We start from the raw sequence: 16,114 nt of genomic DNA, 5'->3' as shown, positions 1-16,114 counted from the left end.
ACATTGTTCCCTTACCCTGGATGGACCTAGAAGTCCAGCTTCTCACCTTGATTTTACGAGCAGAAAGTCGGTTAACCATGGCACGCACTCTCTCAAGCTCAGCGGTTGCCTCGTTTACGAGTGCTCGCGACTGCAGATAGGTGTCCTGTGGTGGCAGTGGAGGGTTGTCTCGCGCACCAGCTATGTTCAGTAGCTCCATGCTTAGTTCGTCATTCTTTGACACCTAGTGGAAGACAAATAGCTCAAAACCTGAGGACAACATAATTTCAAGTACCAATTCACAGCTACAGAATCGATGCACCATCAGATTTAATTCACAACATGTGAAAACCATATTGCTATCTAGTTCGACTTACACAAGTTTCCTCTCTAATTTAGTTTCTTTGTTTTCAATACACGCTGTCCTCCCAAAAATATAATTTTGACAAAGTTGGAGAGAGGTTACAAAGTTTCCCTTTTCAGTCCAAATCTTTGTTACTTGGTTACTTTCCCATCTAGTATGGTGTGATCTGAGGCAGACTGACCGATCGGCACGTTGAAAATGTGTAATTCTGTTGGAACTACTTATTTCGGTAGAGCTGAACAGAGACTGAATCATATTTGGTTTTTACTGACTGTATGTGTGACTAATAGGCCAACAACTGACTAAGAGAGGCATTTGGCTTTAACAGCCATGACCCAAATTCCTGCAGTACAATTCCAAACTGTGTATGTTGGAACCAGCTGCTGGCATATTGGAGTTCCACATCTACTGAAAAGCTATGAAAACAATTACAGTTGATTACAACTCCATCTTTAATTTAGTTATTGGTCTTCAATTGTTGCATTTTGGTATAACCACTTAACAAATACATTTCATCATGTTTGTTTACTTGACATATATAGCTCAAAAGAGATGTGCCGCACCAGGATCCAGTGAAAACTGTTTCAAACTGGCCAAGTGGAATTTCTAATTAACTGACTCGTTAAACCCCACTACAGATTGTGGGTAAGACTAAATCCCCATTGCTTGACTATAAACATAGCTAAAAGGCCTATAAATTACTGAGCTGCATTACAGCCTCAACCGCAAACTGCGGGTGAAACGTAAGTTTCGATGACTGAAAGCGGAAAAAAATAGACTCCAGGACTAAATACAGAAAACCGGACTGTGGGCAGGGAGGCAGGTTATCCTGACACGGCTAAAACATCAATAACTATGAGCAGGGACTAATGCAACCAATGACCAGTTGTGAATGTAGCTGGGCTACAAGTATTTCTTTGTGGACGGGTCCCAGTAGCAATTATTAACTATGCATAGGACTAAAATTCCAATGAATAATGTGGGCCTGGTGAATATAACGAATACGGTTGAAAGACTGATCACTAGTGGTATGTTGGACTTGCTAGTCGTGTCCATTTGTATGGGGGGGAAAACTAGTTATTTTTAGTTACCCTCACACACCCTAGTGGTGTCATGCTTCATCATTGGGTCACCCCGACTCCTAAAAGTCGAGGTGGGCTCAATCACAGTGTTGGGTAGCTCTTTGAGAGATGAAGGATGGGGAGTAATAAGATAAAATACCAGGGGTCTGATTGAGGTATTTTATCTTATAACTCCCCATCCTTCATCTCTCAAAGAGCTACCCAACACTGTGGTTGAGCCCACCTCGACTTTTAGGAGTCGGGGTGACCCAATGATGAAGCATGACACCACTAGGGTGTGTCAGGGTAACTAAAAAGAACTAGTTTCCCCCCATACAAATGGACATGACTAGCAAGTCCAACATACCACTAGTGATCAGTCTTTCAGCCCCCACTACCACACACAAGGCTTAAATTCCTTGTGTGTTATACTACCTAGAAACCATTCTCAGGCTTAGTAATTTTTGGAGTATTTTGTTGTGATAAAATAATTGTAAGGAGGATATACTCCATTTTTCCTCTTAAACCCCCCGGTCCTCTGGATATTATACCAGAGACCCTTTGTGTTAAAGAATATAACGAATACCTTTTCATTTGGTTAAAAATACTATAGCTCAATACTTAGGTAAAAATAAAACCCCCAAAATTGACTGACAGTGAGACTAAACCACCTTGAACTGACTCTTCATGGATGCAAAGACCAAATAACTGACTGGGGTACGTCTAAAGGGGTAATATCTGAGAATGGGTGGGCTCAGCAACAATGAAAGGTTGGTACTCCGGCTGTTTGGACTACAGTTTATTTTTTCTATCGTCAGCAAGAGGATTATTTTTCGAACAGTGCGCAAATGACTGGCTGCACACTCATGTGTGCCTTGAATGTGTTGTTGAGGTAAGAAACTTTCAGAGCTAGTACCTCCTTACATACAGCACCTCACAGTAAGCACTTCCAGTAAGCCTCGCCAATCACTGTGGCAGCCAGAAATCAATCAAAACATTAAATACCTCGTAGAGTCTCCAGAAAAGAAAGAAAAACGTTAAAGAAAGGGTATTTTGAGCAAGCAAGAGAAGCTAAAAGGACCCAGAAGGAAGTCCCTGTCATTAAAATACCTAAGCAGGATACATTTCTTTATCTAAAGTCTGATATCTCCTCATTAAAAGTCGAAATGATCAGCAAGAATAGCAAGAGAAACAACCATTTATGAGAGAACATAGCTGACGACCTGGAAATTAGCACTACAGAAAACACAATACTCATGCTGAGATTCTCCCTCAAGAGCAGATATCTGGAAGAAGAATGTCTGACATAATATCGACAGACAGAATATCTACATACAAAAATATCGACACAAAAATATCGAAATCAAAAATATCGGAGTCAAATCTTCATAAAGGTAAGTACAAAAATATCGAAAAATTAATATCGTAGTACAAAAATATCGAAATTAAAAATATCGTTTTTTAAAATGTATTAATAATAATGTAAAAATAATTTTAAAATACATATAATTTTACAAATATTAAATAAAAATATTAAAACATAATTAAAAAATTAAAAATAATACATATACATTTAAAATAAATTAAAAACTTAATAATTTAATGTAATTTAAATTTTTTTGATTTCATTTCATTAATTTAATTTAAATGTATTTTATTTTTACCCTGTACGACTGTACCCCAAAAACCCAAAACTGACCCTGAACCCTAAAAATACCCCTTTATCCCCAAAAACCCAAAACTGACCCTGAACCCTAAAAATACCCCTTTACCCAAAAACTGAAAACTGACCCTGAACCCTAAAAATACCCCTTTACCCAAAAACCCAAAACTGACCCTGAACCCTAAAAACACCCCTTTACCCAAAAACTGAAAACTGACCCTGAACCCTAAAAATACCCCTTTACCCAAAAACTGAAAACTGACCCTGAACCCAAAAAATACCCCTTTACCGAAAAACTGAAAACCGACCCTGAACTCTAAAAATACCCCTTTACCCAAAAACTGAAAACTGACCCTGAACCCTAAAAATACCCCTTTACCCAAAAACTGAAAACTGACCCTGAACCCTAGAAATACTCCTTTACCCAAAATTAATTAATATTATTTAATTACCAATTAATTATTAATTAACAATAACAATAAAGTAAATATATTAGCACATTAGCTGTAATTAATTAAATGTAATAATTAATATTATTTTTTCCCAATTAATTAATTAACAATAACAAAAAATTATACATATAAAAAAATTACTCTAATTATTATAATTAACTAATTAATATGAATTAATTACCAATTAATTATTAATTAAAAATATGTACAAAATTATATTAATTAATTAACTAATTAATATTAATTAATTACCAATTAATTGTTAATTAAAAATATTTACAAACATATATTAATTAATTAATTATTATTAAATTACTTCCCACCCTATTCCCCTATAAACCCACAACCCGCTCTGATACTAAAACGCAAAATGTAAACAAATTTACAAATTTTCAAACATACATTACAAAACATGTTTAACAAACATATAAACAACATAATAAAATACATAACACTAAAAAAAATTCGATATTAGTAAAATTCGATATTAGTAACATACATACCTTAAAAAAACGATATTCTGTCTGTCGATATTTTGGACATCGATATTCTGTACTGTCGAAATTAAAACATCGATATTATTGTATATCGATATTTTAATTTCGATATTTTGTCTGCCTACCCTGGAAGAAGGCCAGGCTATTTTCACCAACAAAACGAGGAGACAGTGCAGATATGTCTCAGAGCATGACATCAGGATTCAGATTTAAAATAGCGATCCAAAAGGCTTATGTTGAAGACCTTTTTTATCACCTGCTTAAAGAACCTGACACAATGCAGCCACGTTGGAAAGTACCTTCATCACCATGTACCAGGGCTAATAATAAAAAGAAGACACATGCAAGACATAACTGAAAAGCGACAGGGAGAGAAATATTGTATTGCAAGGTAGAGTGATCAACATACCAAGAGATATCTTCATGGGCAGACGTAGAGAAAAAAGGAAAGCAATTCTTCTGCGCCCAGAGGATTTGAGGAAGGGAATAAATAAATGAAAATTAGCACAGATGTAAAAGGTCTCTGAATCCACAGGGATGGGGTATGTATTTCATTTCGTGATTTTCAAAGTGTTGTGGCTGGAGAGAGATCAATCATGTTCATGCCTAATTATGATCCTTATCTGAACTATGTTGCCCAACTATCTTACAAGGCAATTTAGAGTACAGTTGCTTTGTAGCCTACTTTGTTATCAAAAAAAGGAAATTCACGAGGAGAAAGTTGTTTGGACTTTCTTCACAGTTGTATGAAGATGGGCAGGGTAGTGACCCTACTCACCGACTTAGTGTTATTGGCACACACTGATCAGGGGAAGAATCAGTTGAGAGGATTCAAAATAGAAGTTTACAGAGGTAATACAAAACAAAGTATGCATGGTACATTACTAATTTTTTTACTCATTTTGTGGGGGTTCGTATAACTACGCCTGAGGGGGGAGTATTTTGTTATTATTGCACATTGATACAAAGTTTATGAAAAAGGAAATAAATATACTGTACTTTACAGGAGATAAGGGTGGTTTTTATGTTTTATTAAATGCAGATTTGTGGGAGTTCAGGAGACATGGGAGAGGTGGAAATGGGGTGGGGTACAATTTGTTTTGTACAACTAGTTAGAAAGATCCAATGTCTCTGGGTCGTACTACTGGTAAAATGGGAATGTGTGGGGTGACACAGTATGGTGTTGAGATATGTCTCTGAACTTATAAAAATGTAGGTAGAAAGCAGGGGCGGCTCCTCCGCTGAGGCGGAGGAGTCGCCCCCACTGCTCTTTGAGCAGGAAAAATCAAATGATAAAAAACATAGTTATCATTTTATTTTTAACAGGTTCGGGGCTGGGTTAGGGCGGGGCAGGGCTGGAGGCACAGGGGGAGGAGGGGTTTGTCCAAACTAAGTACACATAACTGCTTGGTTGGCCTTCTGGGACCGCCAAACAGCCATGCACGCTTAGCATGTTCCCCACCAGGCTGCATTACACAGTCTGGTTGGGAACATGCCCAGGCCCCAAGTCCCCATCTGAGCGCCGATCCACAGATCTCAGACCAATCACAATGCTGCGTTGTGATTTGCAATGGGTAGCCTGGGTGCTTCCTGGTTCCTGGACTCTAGAGAAGCGAGGAGAGTAGAGGTAAGTGTTTTCTTTTATTATAATGTCCCCCCGCCTCTCCACCCTCATTTCTTGCCAGCCGCTACTGGTAGAAAGATAGCACTTGGCAAATACAAATCCATTCTTAAGAGAGCAAAGGTGTTGAAAGTAGAGTTAGTCATTCTCTCCTTAAAAAGAGAAACATAGAATGTGCTCTAAAAGCTTCCGGGTACAGATCCTTTACTTTTTTAATCATGGAAAAAGTGAGGATGGCAGTTTATTAATACCAGAAGTAATTCTCAAATAGAACTCTGAGAGGTCATGATGGAAAAAAATGTCAACACAGGTGATGGAGATCTAACCATTTGCTCAATATGCTTTTTTTCCAAACAGGTTTGTATTCGTGTTTAATTTAACATCTGTCAGATATATCAGCTCATAACATTGCATGAGGTACAATTTAAGATATAGTTCGTCTTTGCAATATCCAGGTATAACTAGGCCACCATTCCCATTGTTTAACATATCGCTACCCTTAACAACTTGCTGTGTAGCATAACCGCAGCAGTTAGAGTCCATGGGCGTTCCTGCTTGATTGTGGTGGTACAGTGTATTTGCCAAATATTTATGCAATTTTGTAATTTACAATTGTGTGCAACCCGATAGGAGCCCCCTAAGGGGACGTCTTGGGGAGTGGGATCACAAACGCAACCCTGGCAGCTGTAGGGAGCTGTCTGAGTCTCAAAGATTATGCATATAGAGTCTCCAGGTGGGGAGCCAGTTTCGATGCATATACAGAGTAAAATCTGCAGGAAGACCGTCTGGGCCCAGGGACTTACCTATGGCCATGCTCTTAATGGCCACCCGGAACTCCTGAATTTTTAACCACACCACCTAACGTTGTCTTTACTTGTTGGTCTAGCGAGTTAGGAGGCAACATGGACAGAAAGGCTCTCTGCTCTCGTTGGGAAACCGGGGGGCGGTGGGGTGCTCTATTAAGGGATTCATACTAATCACGGAACAGGGCTTTAATGGCCTCTGGGTCATAGACATATTGATCCGTTCCCATTCGAACATGAGTAATTGGGGAACTACATGTTTCCGGTCTAATCAGCCATGCCAGTAAACCTCTAGGTCTTCCTTCTTATTGCTGCTCCTTGGTAAGGTAGTCCCTGCATTCATAACACCTCAGCCTTTCAAGGGCTTGATGGTACAGTCCTCGCGTTTCTTTCAATGGTCCCTGGTTTGCAATGTCTGGGACCTTTGCATTGTCCAGCCACCTTTGCATTGTCCTCTAGGTCTCCCAGTTCCTGGAGCAATTCTCACTGTGCCCCAATCAACTGTCCCAGGCAGAACACCCTTGACACCACCTTAAATGCCTCACATTCCACCAGTGCTGTGGATGTTGTGTGAGTACTGGTAGTAAAGTAAGCATCAATGGTGGTACCCAGGGTTTCCTTGAAACAAAGATCCTCTAAAATCAGTGGGTTAAGTCGCCGCAATGAGAGACCAGTGGGCGCTTCCCTAAAGGCTGATAGGACAGCAGTAGGGGACTATGATCGGAAAAAGTGCATCCCAGGTACTCTGTATGTGTAATACAGTGTCCTAGGCTAGAGGAGCATAAAAAGGCACCTATCCTTGTGTGTAACTGATGTATGGAGGAGTATATGAGTAGTCTCTATCATTCAAGTGTTGATTCCTCCGAATGCCTTCCAACCCCCAATGTCTCATCCAGTCCCTGAATCCGACCGCTGTGCGGTGAGCCTGGGCTCCAGGTAATGTGGGGGGGGGTGACTAATCTAGTGCGGTGTTAGCTACGCAGTTAAAATCACCTTCCAGGATCATGTCAGTCACCGTTACCTCAGCTATATAGGCCGAGAGGTCCTGGAGGAAAGGCACCTGTACTTGATTTGGGGGACACACCGCCAAGAATGATCTCACATCCGAGCAGCCTACCTTTCAGGAATATATATCTGCTCTCTCTATTCACCAAGGTTTGTGAAGGGTTAAAGGGTACTTCCACCCTTATCCAGATTAGCACCCGCCTGGCATATGCAGAATAGTAGGTTGCGAAGATCTGCCCTCCCCATCGTCTGCGCAATTTCTCTACCTTATTTTGTATAAGATGTGTATCTTGCAGTAGGGCAATCTGCAGCCCCCCTCTTCGTAGATATCTATGCACATTATGCCGCTTACTAGATGCCCCCTCCCCCTGATATTCCACGTCAGGAATTTCAGTGTGTAGTACATGGATGCCATTGGCAGGGATTCAAACCCAGTCCCAGCCCTCCTCCCCCATCCCCCTCCCATCTTAAAGAAATAATCTAGCACCTCCCCTGCAACAGAACAGAACAAAATGATTAAAGAAAAAACCCAGGCAAAGCCGAACTCCCCTTCCCCAGAGCAGTCTGTCAACGGCCAGCCACCCAAACTGCAAACAGTGCATCAGTCTCCACCGAAGAATCCAACCAATCATAGGTGCAGCCTTCTAAGTGGGAGCAGTCTACTGCTCACAAACCATGGTGGTCAGGTCGGCTCGCACAGGTCTAGACATCAATAAGTTCCAGCCCGTTTACTCACGATATCAGCAGCGCATTCCATTTCACTCCTGTGCGCAACCCCATCTAGCAGGGCCGCTTTACTCAAAGATCATCTGCGGTCCTATCGGGTGACTTTTGGTAGCAAGACACTATCTGTTAGGGAGGAGTCTGATTCAGAGTCCCCAGTTCCCTTCACGGAGCAGAGGGGGTGCCAGCCTCCGAAGCAGTTTCTCTAGGTTTCATGATCTCAGCCACAGTCTGGAGAGAAGCAGCTCTTTCTTTCTCTGTTTGAGATGTGCTCGGTTTCTTAGATGGTCTCTGTTTATGTCTCTTCTGGGCCCTTTTCCTGAAGTGGAGATCCCGGCCCGTGGCAGCAGAGTCTGTCTTCTTCGGCTGTGGTCCCCAAGACTTATAGATCTCAGGCCAGTCCCAAGCCACCCCAGGGTCATAGCAGAAATTTGTTTTTCCGTCAAGCATTATGTAGAGTCTAGCAGGGAACATTAGAGAATATTGCAACCCTTCCTCACGTAGCGCCTTCTTGACCTCAATAAACGAGGCCAGTCGCCGCTGCACCTAGGGTGTGTAGTCAGGGAAGATTAATACCTTGCTATTATCGATCACGAATGGGCCATCTGTTCTCGCTTTCTGCAGAAAGGTATCTCTGTCTCTAAAATGCTGGAGTGTCGCCACCACTGGGCACCGGGGATGACCCGGCATGGGTAGGCGGGCAGGGATCCTGTGTGCCCTCTTGAGAGTGTAAAAGGTGGAGAGGCCCTCTTGGGCTACCGAAGTCCTGAGCCAGATTTCAAGGAAAGTTATCATGTCTTTGCCCCTCTGGCAGCCCAATCACTCGAATGTTGTTCCTCTTGTTGCTTCCTTCGGCATCTTCTGCCCTGTGTTCTAGGGTGCGGACTTGGTCAGTGAGCTCTTCAACCTGATGCACCAATGTATGTTGTGCAGGGTGAAGGTCTACAATTGAGGCTTCTGCTACCCCCACCCACCCTCTGTGCTAGTTTACAATGTTCCATATGAAGCAGTCCCAGCCTCACTGACACCCTGCTAATAGCTTGATGGTGGGTGGTCTTAGTGTCTGCTATGGCCTCGAGTATCTTGGCCAGCTGCTGCTGTACTCGGTCCATCCCAATGAGAACTTCTAGTTGTTGTTCGGGGGCGTCATCTCTTCGATCGGCTGGCACTATGGCCGCCTTCAGCCTGGCTGTTCCCATAACCACAAAGAGTGGTTCTCCAGGACCTTCTGCAGGATACTAATACAAGGCATCACCCCCAGTGTTGTCCTGCAGGTGGTAGGTCGTCAATCTCAGACTGCTCCCAGTCGCTCATTTGTCACCCTTTTGTATTATAGGTAAATAAGCCACTTGCCGGGGGGAGTGCAGATCTCCCCACCCAACAGTAGATAGGCACAGAGGAAAACAGTGCGCAAGTAACTCCAAGAAGTCAGCCCCTACGGGATCGGGAATTACAGGTGAACTGGGAATACAGCACTGCAGATTCTTTCCCGACGTACATTATATAAGCTAAACCTAATATCGGGATGGAAAAGGCCTGTAATATGGGGAATTATCGTGACAATCAGGTGCAGTAATGTTGATTCCCATAGCAATACCCTATTTCTAGGCAACACCTCAGGTTGTAAGTTACAATACTCCGGTATTCCAGCATCGCAGAATTATTAGAGGTGTGGGAATATCGTAGAAATCATTCTACACCCCTCAGATACAGGGCGACAAACTTCTTGTACAAAGTGTTTTGATTAACCCAGAACAATGGAAATATTAGAAAAGAGCATTGCCAGGCAGAAGTACAAACCCTCAAATGAATCGAGACTATTGTTTGTTTAGTGTAAATTCTCTCCTGGAATTTTATTCAGGGTATTGGGGAACTTTTCTTTTGCTTTATGCTTTATTTGAAGCACTAACAGCAGGCAATGGCCACAGGTGTACTTCAGATTTCTTTTACAGAAGGGGGTTAGGGTTCTGTTCCAGATATTGGATATTACATCCTTATTACACTACAAAACCCTATTTGTTCATGGTTCCCCTGATCTATCCTCAAAGAAATTGAGACCCACAGGCAGAGGGCATTGTCTCTTTAAGAACCATATATAGATAGGAAGCACAAAAGCTTTGAGCAAAGAAACTCTATACTTATTATATCTGAGAATAACATATTGCAAACAGCTCATATTTCACTGCGCCCAAAGATAGGACTTATCCTATGACAACAACTGACATGCTTGTTACAAGGGATACAACAATACACCTTAGTGCAACAAAGTAGGCTCCCCGAAACACCAAACAGCTGGAATTAACTTGATTGAATGTTCAGAGCTTGAATCCTTAAATGTTGTCAAACCAAAACCATTCCATACAAGGTTTGCTTTCGTTGGTACTGCACCCCCGATTTCCTAGCACACATGGCTCCGGATGTCTCACTATTGTGTTGGGGGAACTGTGGTCAGACAGACATAATATTTTTGATGGGCTGGAGATGTAGTTTGCTATCGGTATTTTATAAAGCCATCCTACCCTGCATTAAGGAAATAAAAGTTATAACAATTTCACTCCGTTCTGCGATATTGGGGCAAATCGAAGATAGCGTACCTTCTGGATGCTAGCTAACACTGATCATTTTAGACCAGCTCTTCTACAGAACAATCACGGAGATTTGGAAATACCCAAACACTGAACATTTGGGGGTTGATTAAGAGTAGCGCAGTGTAGGAGGGCTGGAATTAAAAGCAAATATCACCAATATTTAGCGGCCTGAAATTGTTTAACAAAGCCTATAGCGCTATGTCAGATAGACCAGTGCTAAAAGCTTATTCGGCCATGGTACCCCCGCAATTTCTGTATGGCGCAGAACTGTTATACTTGAGCGGCAAAGAAGGCTGGGATGTCGAGGAAGGTAAAAACCTAAAAAATCTATTCACACTTCCCTTGTCAGCAATGGTCCAGGCCGTAAAACTGGAATTAGTACTGACTTCATGGGGCATTCTAGCCGGTATGGCCCTACTTCGCTTCTGGCAACGCCTAGGAGTAGGCGAAAACACCAAAATATCACAATGGTGTAAAAACGAAATACAGAATAGCGAATTAAAATGGGAAAGAGAGACTAGAGCGATTATGGTGAAGCTATGTCGTATGATGGAGTATAATTTGTGCCCCACTACCTTTATGATTAGCATTGACAAGAAGAAACTTGGGCCGTTGGGGAAGGAAATATCTCATGTACAGGACCAAAATTATCTTGCAAATAAAACCTCAGTGCATTTTATGACTGTTGCATGGAAAAATGAACAATGCTTTCCCTACATTGATAGGTTACCGGATTGCCGATTACGAAGTGAGATTTTTAGGGTAAGAATGGAGGTGAGCCCGTGTTTTATAAATAACGTGGTAAAATGTGCACTTGTTCTTTAGGCGCCTCATGTGATTTGCTACATATTTTAATAGATTGTCAGTAGTTTCTTGATTTACGAATTATGTTCTTAAAACCAATATTTAAGAAATATGAGATTAAAACAAGGGCCCAGGCTGTAACCTTGATGACGGAAATGACCCATTTAGATATTGCCGTTGCTATTGGAAAATGTATGTAAAGAGTGAAGGCACTTCTTTTTACCTTTTTTAATGAGTTTTAGGAAATAACTTATCCTAATTTGGGTAATAGAGGGTTTTATAATGGAATGTGTTTTAAGATGCGTTTTAGCGTGTTTAATGAAGTGTTCTTTTAGATGTATTTTTAACAATATACGTATTGTTTGTGGACCAACGGTCCAAATAAACGTGAATTAAAACTGAAACTGAAACAATATCACCAATGCCAGACAGTAATTCTGCCCATGCAGCACGCTATTTCCAGTTACTGCACACTGCATGGCAACTAACATGCAGGCACTGGAATTACCGTTTTTTTTTCTTTCATTTTTTTTATTGAGTTTTAAATGAACAGTGACAAATGTACCGTTAATATTTCAGAGTCAAATGCAATGCATAGTCAGGCGTCAATAGTCTACACGTCTGACAAATGCAACTCAGGAACGAAAGGGGGGAGGGGGTAGGAAGAACGGGGAGAGGGGGGAGATAGGGCACAACCAGTAACTTGCCACTCAGGTAAGGCTACTCACTGCACACGTAAGAGGATTTAAGGTGAGCGCACCCAGCAGGTTGGATGGTCGAGACTTCAACCAAGGTTAACCAGGCAGATGGGCAGGACATCACAGAGAGGGGCAGTCAGATGTAAGCAGCAGGGGGGACCATCATCTCTATGTGCATTACCCCCAGGTCCCATATGTCCTCGGCCCATTCAGAAACTTATGGAGATAACCATCTTCCAGACAGAAAATAAAAACAAGAGGAATGCTGGGATATCCCTACTGCCCCTCCCCCCGGGAGTATAAAGGTAGGATCTACCCAGCAGCCCTCCTGTTCTTTTTTTATGTCTTCGACAGAATGGCTGATGGATGCTGTTGATGTTCGGGGCTGCACCGGCTCCTGCTGGGCTTGAGTGGTGTGCAGTCCTCGTCTTGCTCCTCCTGCCCGGCTGCCTGGCTTCACGGGCAGGGGTGAGGTTCCTGATGTGTCTCCCCCCCGGCCTGCCGGGCTTGCTGGGGGGGATTGACGTCTTTGCAGCCGTTGGTCCGGTTTTCCGGCCCTTTGCGGCTGGTGCGCCGCTTCCCGGTTCCTTCCGGGTCGCTGTGCGCGTCTCCCCGAGCCTGGCCGGGTGGGAGACGCGCTGCGCTGGATGGTCGATCCCGGATCCGGCTGTTGGTGTGTGGGGGCCTTGCTGGTGCTGCTCAGGCCCCCGCTCCGGGTGAGTCCCGCTTTTGCGGTATTTTTCCTCTGTTCTGCTGTTTCATGAGGGTTGTTGCTTGCCTGGAGCGCTTGTGTTAATCCCTCCTGCCTCGGATGTCTCGAGGCTGCCGCTGCTGCTGAGGCCTGCCTGGGAGCGTGGTGCTCGGTCTCCGGCTGTAGTTCCCTGGCTTCCCCCGGAGGGTGCTCGGAGGCGGCAATTTCTTGTTCCAGTATTTCCATATGGTGCCTGTGTTTGTGGCGTTATAGCGCTTGCTGCCTACTTTGGTGCTGAGAAAGGGCATTGGTTCTACATCCTGTGAATTGCTGTTTGCCCTGTGCTGTTTTTTCCACAGTCACGCATTTTTGGCATTTTGACGGGGATTCTGTGTATTGTCACTCTCTGCTCCCAACGTCTGTGTGATGTTGGCCTGTGGCTTTCTGTCCAGGGTGCGCACTGTACTGTTGTTATGCCTTGTACTGCCCCACTTATGTGGCTCTGCACTGTTGGGAGCGCGTTTGCTGCTACTGTTGCGTGACAGCTGTCCCTTACTCTCCTCTGGGGGGGGGGGGGTGTGCTTCCTTCCTCTGTGGTGGGGCTGCTCTGTCCCTGACGCTCTGCCTGTCGTGCCCTTTCGGGTTGGTCGGACGACTTGGCGGTGGGTGGTCCAGGTTCTGGTCTCGACGGGGGCGCCCTTCCTCGGGTGTTTCTCGGCGGTTCTCCTTTTCTCTGGGTTCCTTCCAACTGGGCAGGGTTCCTCGGAGTCTGGGGGTGCTTGTGTTCTGTGGGCTGCCTCTGACGTCTTTGGGGCTGCCTCCCTTGGTTCGTGCCTCCCTTTGCCTCGCCACGCTTCTTGCTGGGTCGCTGGGCTTTGGGTCTCGGTTTTTGGGGTGCTTTCCTGGGCCCGGGTCTGGCGGGGTGTGTGCGCTGCTGCCTGCTGTGGTGGCTGGTTGGGCTGTTCTTTGGCCCCTGTTTTGTTCTGGGTCTGGTGGCTCTGTGGTCCTCTTCCCTTCTGGGTGTGCGGTTTCCTTTGGCCTTCCGGTGCACTTGTTGTGCGGGGGTCTGTGTGAGTAGCTGTGCGGAGTGCTTTCCTTGTTCTCTTTGCTACCTGTTCCGCTGCGGCTGGGTGTGGGTGCCTTTCTCCTTGTTGTGGGCTCCTCACTGCCGTGATGCTGCTCGTCCGCCTCCTGGGTTGCCTTGGCTGGCGCTTCCTTTTTCTGTGTTGGTTGGCGCTTTGGCCTCTGTCGGTCCTCCGGTCCCCTGTGCGGCGTTTGGTTGGCCTCCGCTCTGGCGGTTTTGCGCCTCTGTTTGGTGTCGGGGCTTGCTTGTGGGCTCTGTGCTGCCTTCCCTTTTAGGGTTTCCTGCTGCTGCTGTTTCAGGGGTCCGCGCTCCCTTCGGCTGGCCCCGGTTCTCCGGTGGTGGCCGTTCCGTGGGTCTGTTCCCTTGGTTCTCTTCTTCGGGGGTTCCCCTGCTCTTGGCGCCTCTGGGGGTGTTTGCCCTTTCTGCTTCTGGCTTGGGTTCCGGTCGCCTCTGTGGTGGCTGGTTCTTTTTTGCTGCTCCTGCCTTTGCTTGCTCATGGGTTTCCTGTGTTCTTAGGGTTTCCCTGCCTGCTGGTTTGCGCCTTGCCCTCTGGTGCTCTGGTGACGGTGTCTCTTCTTTTTGTGCTTCGGCGGCCTGTTTGGGTTGCCTTCTGCTCCGGCTCTCTGCCCCGTCTGGTAGTGGGTCGTTGTTCCTGCTTCTTGGGCCACTGCGCGGTGGGTCCTGTGGGCTCCCCTCGTTCAGGTTGGCCTGCCATCCTGTTCTTCCTCGGTGGTCTTGCCTCCTCTGCGGGCTGGCTGTTGTGGCCTCTGCCCTGCTTGGGGATCCTGGTTCTTCCCTTCCGGGTTCCAGGTCCTGTCCCTCCTTTGCCTTGGCTGCGCCTGGTTCCTCTCGTGGGTGCCGTTGGTTCTTTGGGGTGCTCTCTCCCCTCTGCCTCTGCTTGGGTGGCTTGTGCTGCCTTGGGTCCGGCTGTTCTGTTCCTCACGGCCTGCGCCTGTTGTCGGGCGTGGTGCGTGGTGGGGGCCTGCTTGGTCCTTTTGGTGCTGTGGCCTTCCCTTTGCTGGGTTCTGCTGTTTCCTGGCATCCCCTCCTGTGTCTGCTGTGCTGTCTGCCTGGGGCCTCCTGGCGGCTGCAGGGTCCTGTCATGACTCCTTTCTCGGGGTTGGTCTGTTGTTCCCGCGCTCCGCTGTCTGCTCGGTGGCTTGGTCTGGCCTGGTGGGTTTCTGCCTGGCCTCCTGGAGCTGCGGGGTGCGCTTGGCTTCTTCCTTTGGTTTTCTTCCCTGCCTCTTCTGGTTTTGGTGATGGTGCGGGGTGGCCATTGTTGTTGCCTCTCCTGGGCCTGTGGGTTTTTCGCTTGCTGGATGTCTGCTGGGTCTGCCTCCCGGCCTGCCGGGCTTGCTGGGCGGCATGGCTTTGTCCTGGCCGGTGTTCCGGTTTCTCGGCCCTTTGGGGCGGGGGCGCCGTTTCCCCGTTTCTTCGGGTCACTCAGCGCGTCTCCCCGTTGCTTGGCCGTGTGGGAGGCGCGCTGCGCTGGTTGCTGTGGCCTGCGTTTGCTTCTGCTTGGCTTTCGGCCGTGGCTTTCTGTGGTGGCCTGTTGCCTTGGGCTTCCTCCCTGTTGGCTCCTGTTCTGGGCTGGTCTGCCTTCTGTTTGTGCGTCCTGCTCTGGGTTGCCTGGTTGTGCTCTTTCTGCGGTCCTGGGCTGCCTGGTGGAGTGTCTTCTGGGAGTTTCATGGGTGGCTTGGCACTTCTTTGCGGGTGCCCTGTATGCCTGTGGGGTGACTGGTCCCTGTGTCGTGGGGTTCCGGTTGCTTGTGGGTGTAGTGTGTTCCGGTCTGGTTCTTGTTTCTGGCCGTCACGCTGTTGCCTTCTTGTTTTCCCTTCTTGCCTCTTCTGGGGTTCGTTGGGGCTTCGGCGGGGCTGTTGGCTCTCGGGCCTGTGCTCTGTTGGGGTCTTGCCCTCTTTGTCCTTCCCTTGTTTTGGGTTGGTTCTACGGGTTGCTTTGGCTGTATGTATCCTTGGTTGCGGCTTTTCGCCGTGCGGGGTTCGTCCCCTGTGCTGGCCCTGCCTTGGGTCTTGCCGGGCTGTGGGTTGTGGTTTGCTTGTGCTTTCCTCCCTGGCTGCGG

The 16,114-nt window shown here is 46.1% G+C and overlaps 1 protein-coding gene across 1 annotated transcript in view; it reads right to left on the bottom strand.

Annotated features, from left to right (window-relative positions):
- Positions 1-16,114, bottom strand: part of CCDC78 (coiled-coil domain containing 78) — a 379,499-nt gene that overhangs the window by 124,873 nt on the left and 238,512 nt on the right. The window contains exon 11 of the mRNA XM_086941249.1: positions 47-223. Within this exon, the coding sequence (XP_086797375.1) occupies positions 47-223 (177 nt within the window). The remainder of the gene's footprint in view (positions 1-46; positions 224-16,114) is intronic.

The sequence above is a fragment of the Lissotriton vulgaris genome, chromosome 10 (assembly GCF_964263255.1).
Source record: "Lissotriton vulgaris chromosome 10, aLisVul1.2, whole genome shotgun sequence".
Classification (NCBI taxonomy): Eukaryota; Metazoa; Chordata; class Amphibia; order Caudata; family Salamandridae; genus Lissotriton; species Lissotriton vulgaris.
The sequence above is the reverse complement of the archived record's forward strand: the minus strand, read 5'-3'. Positions and strand labels throughout refer to the sequence as shown.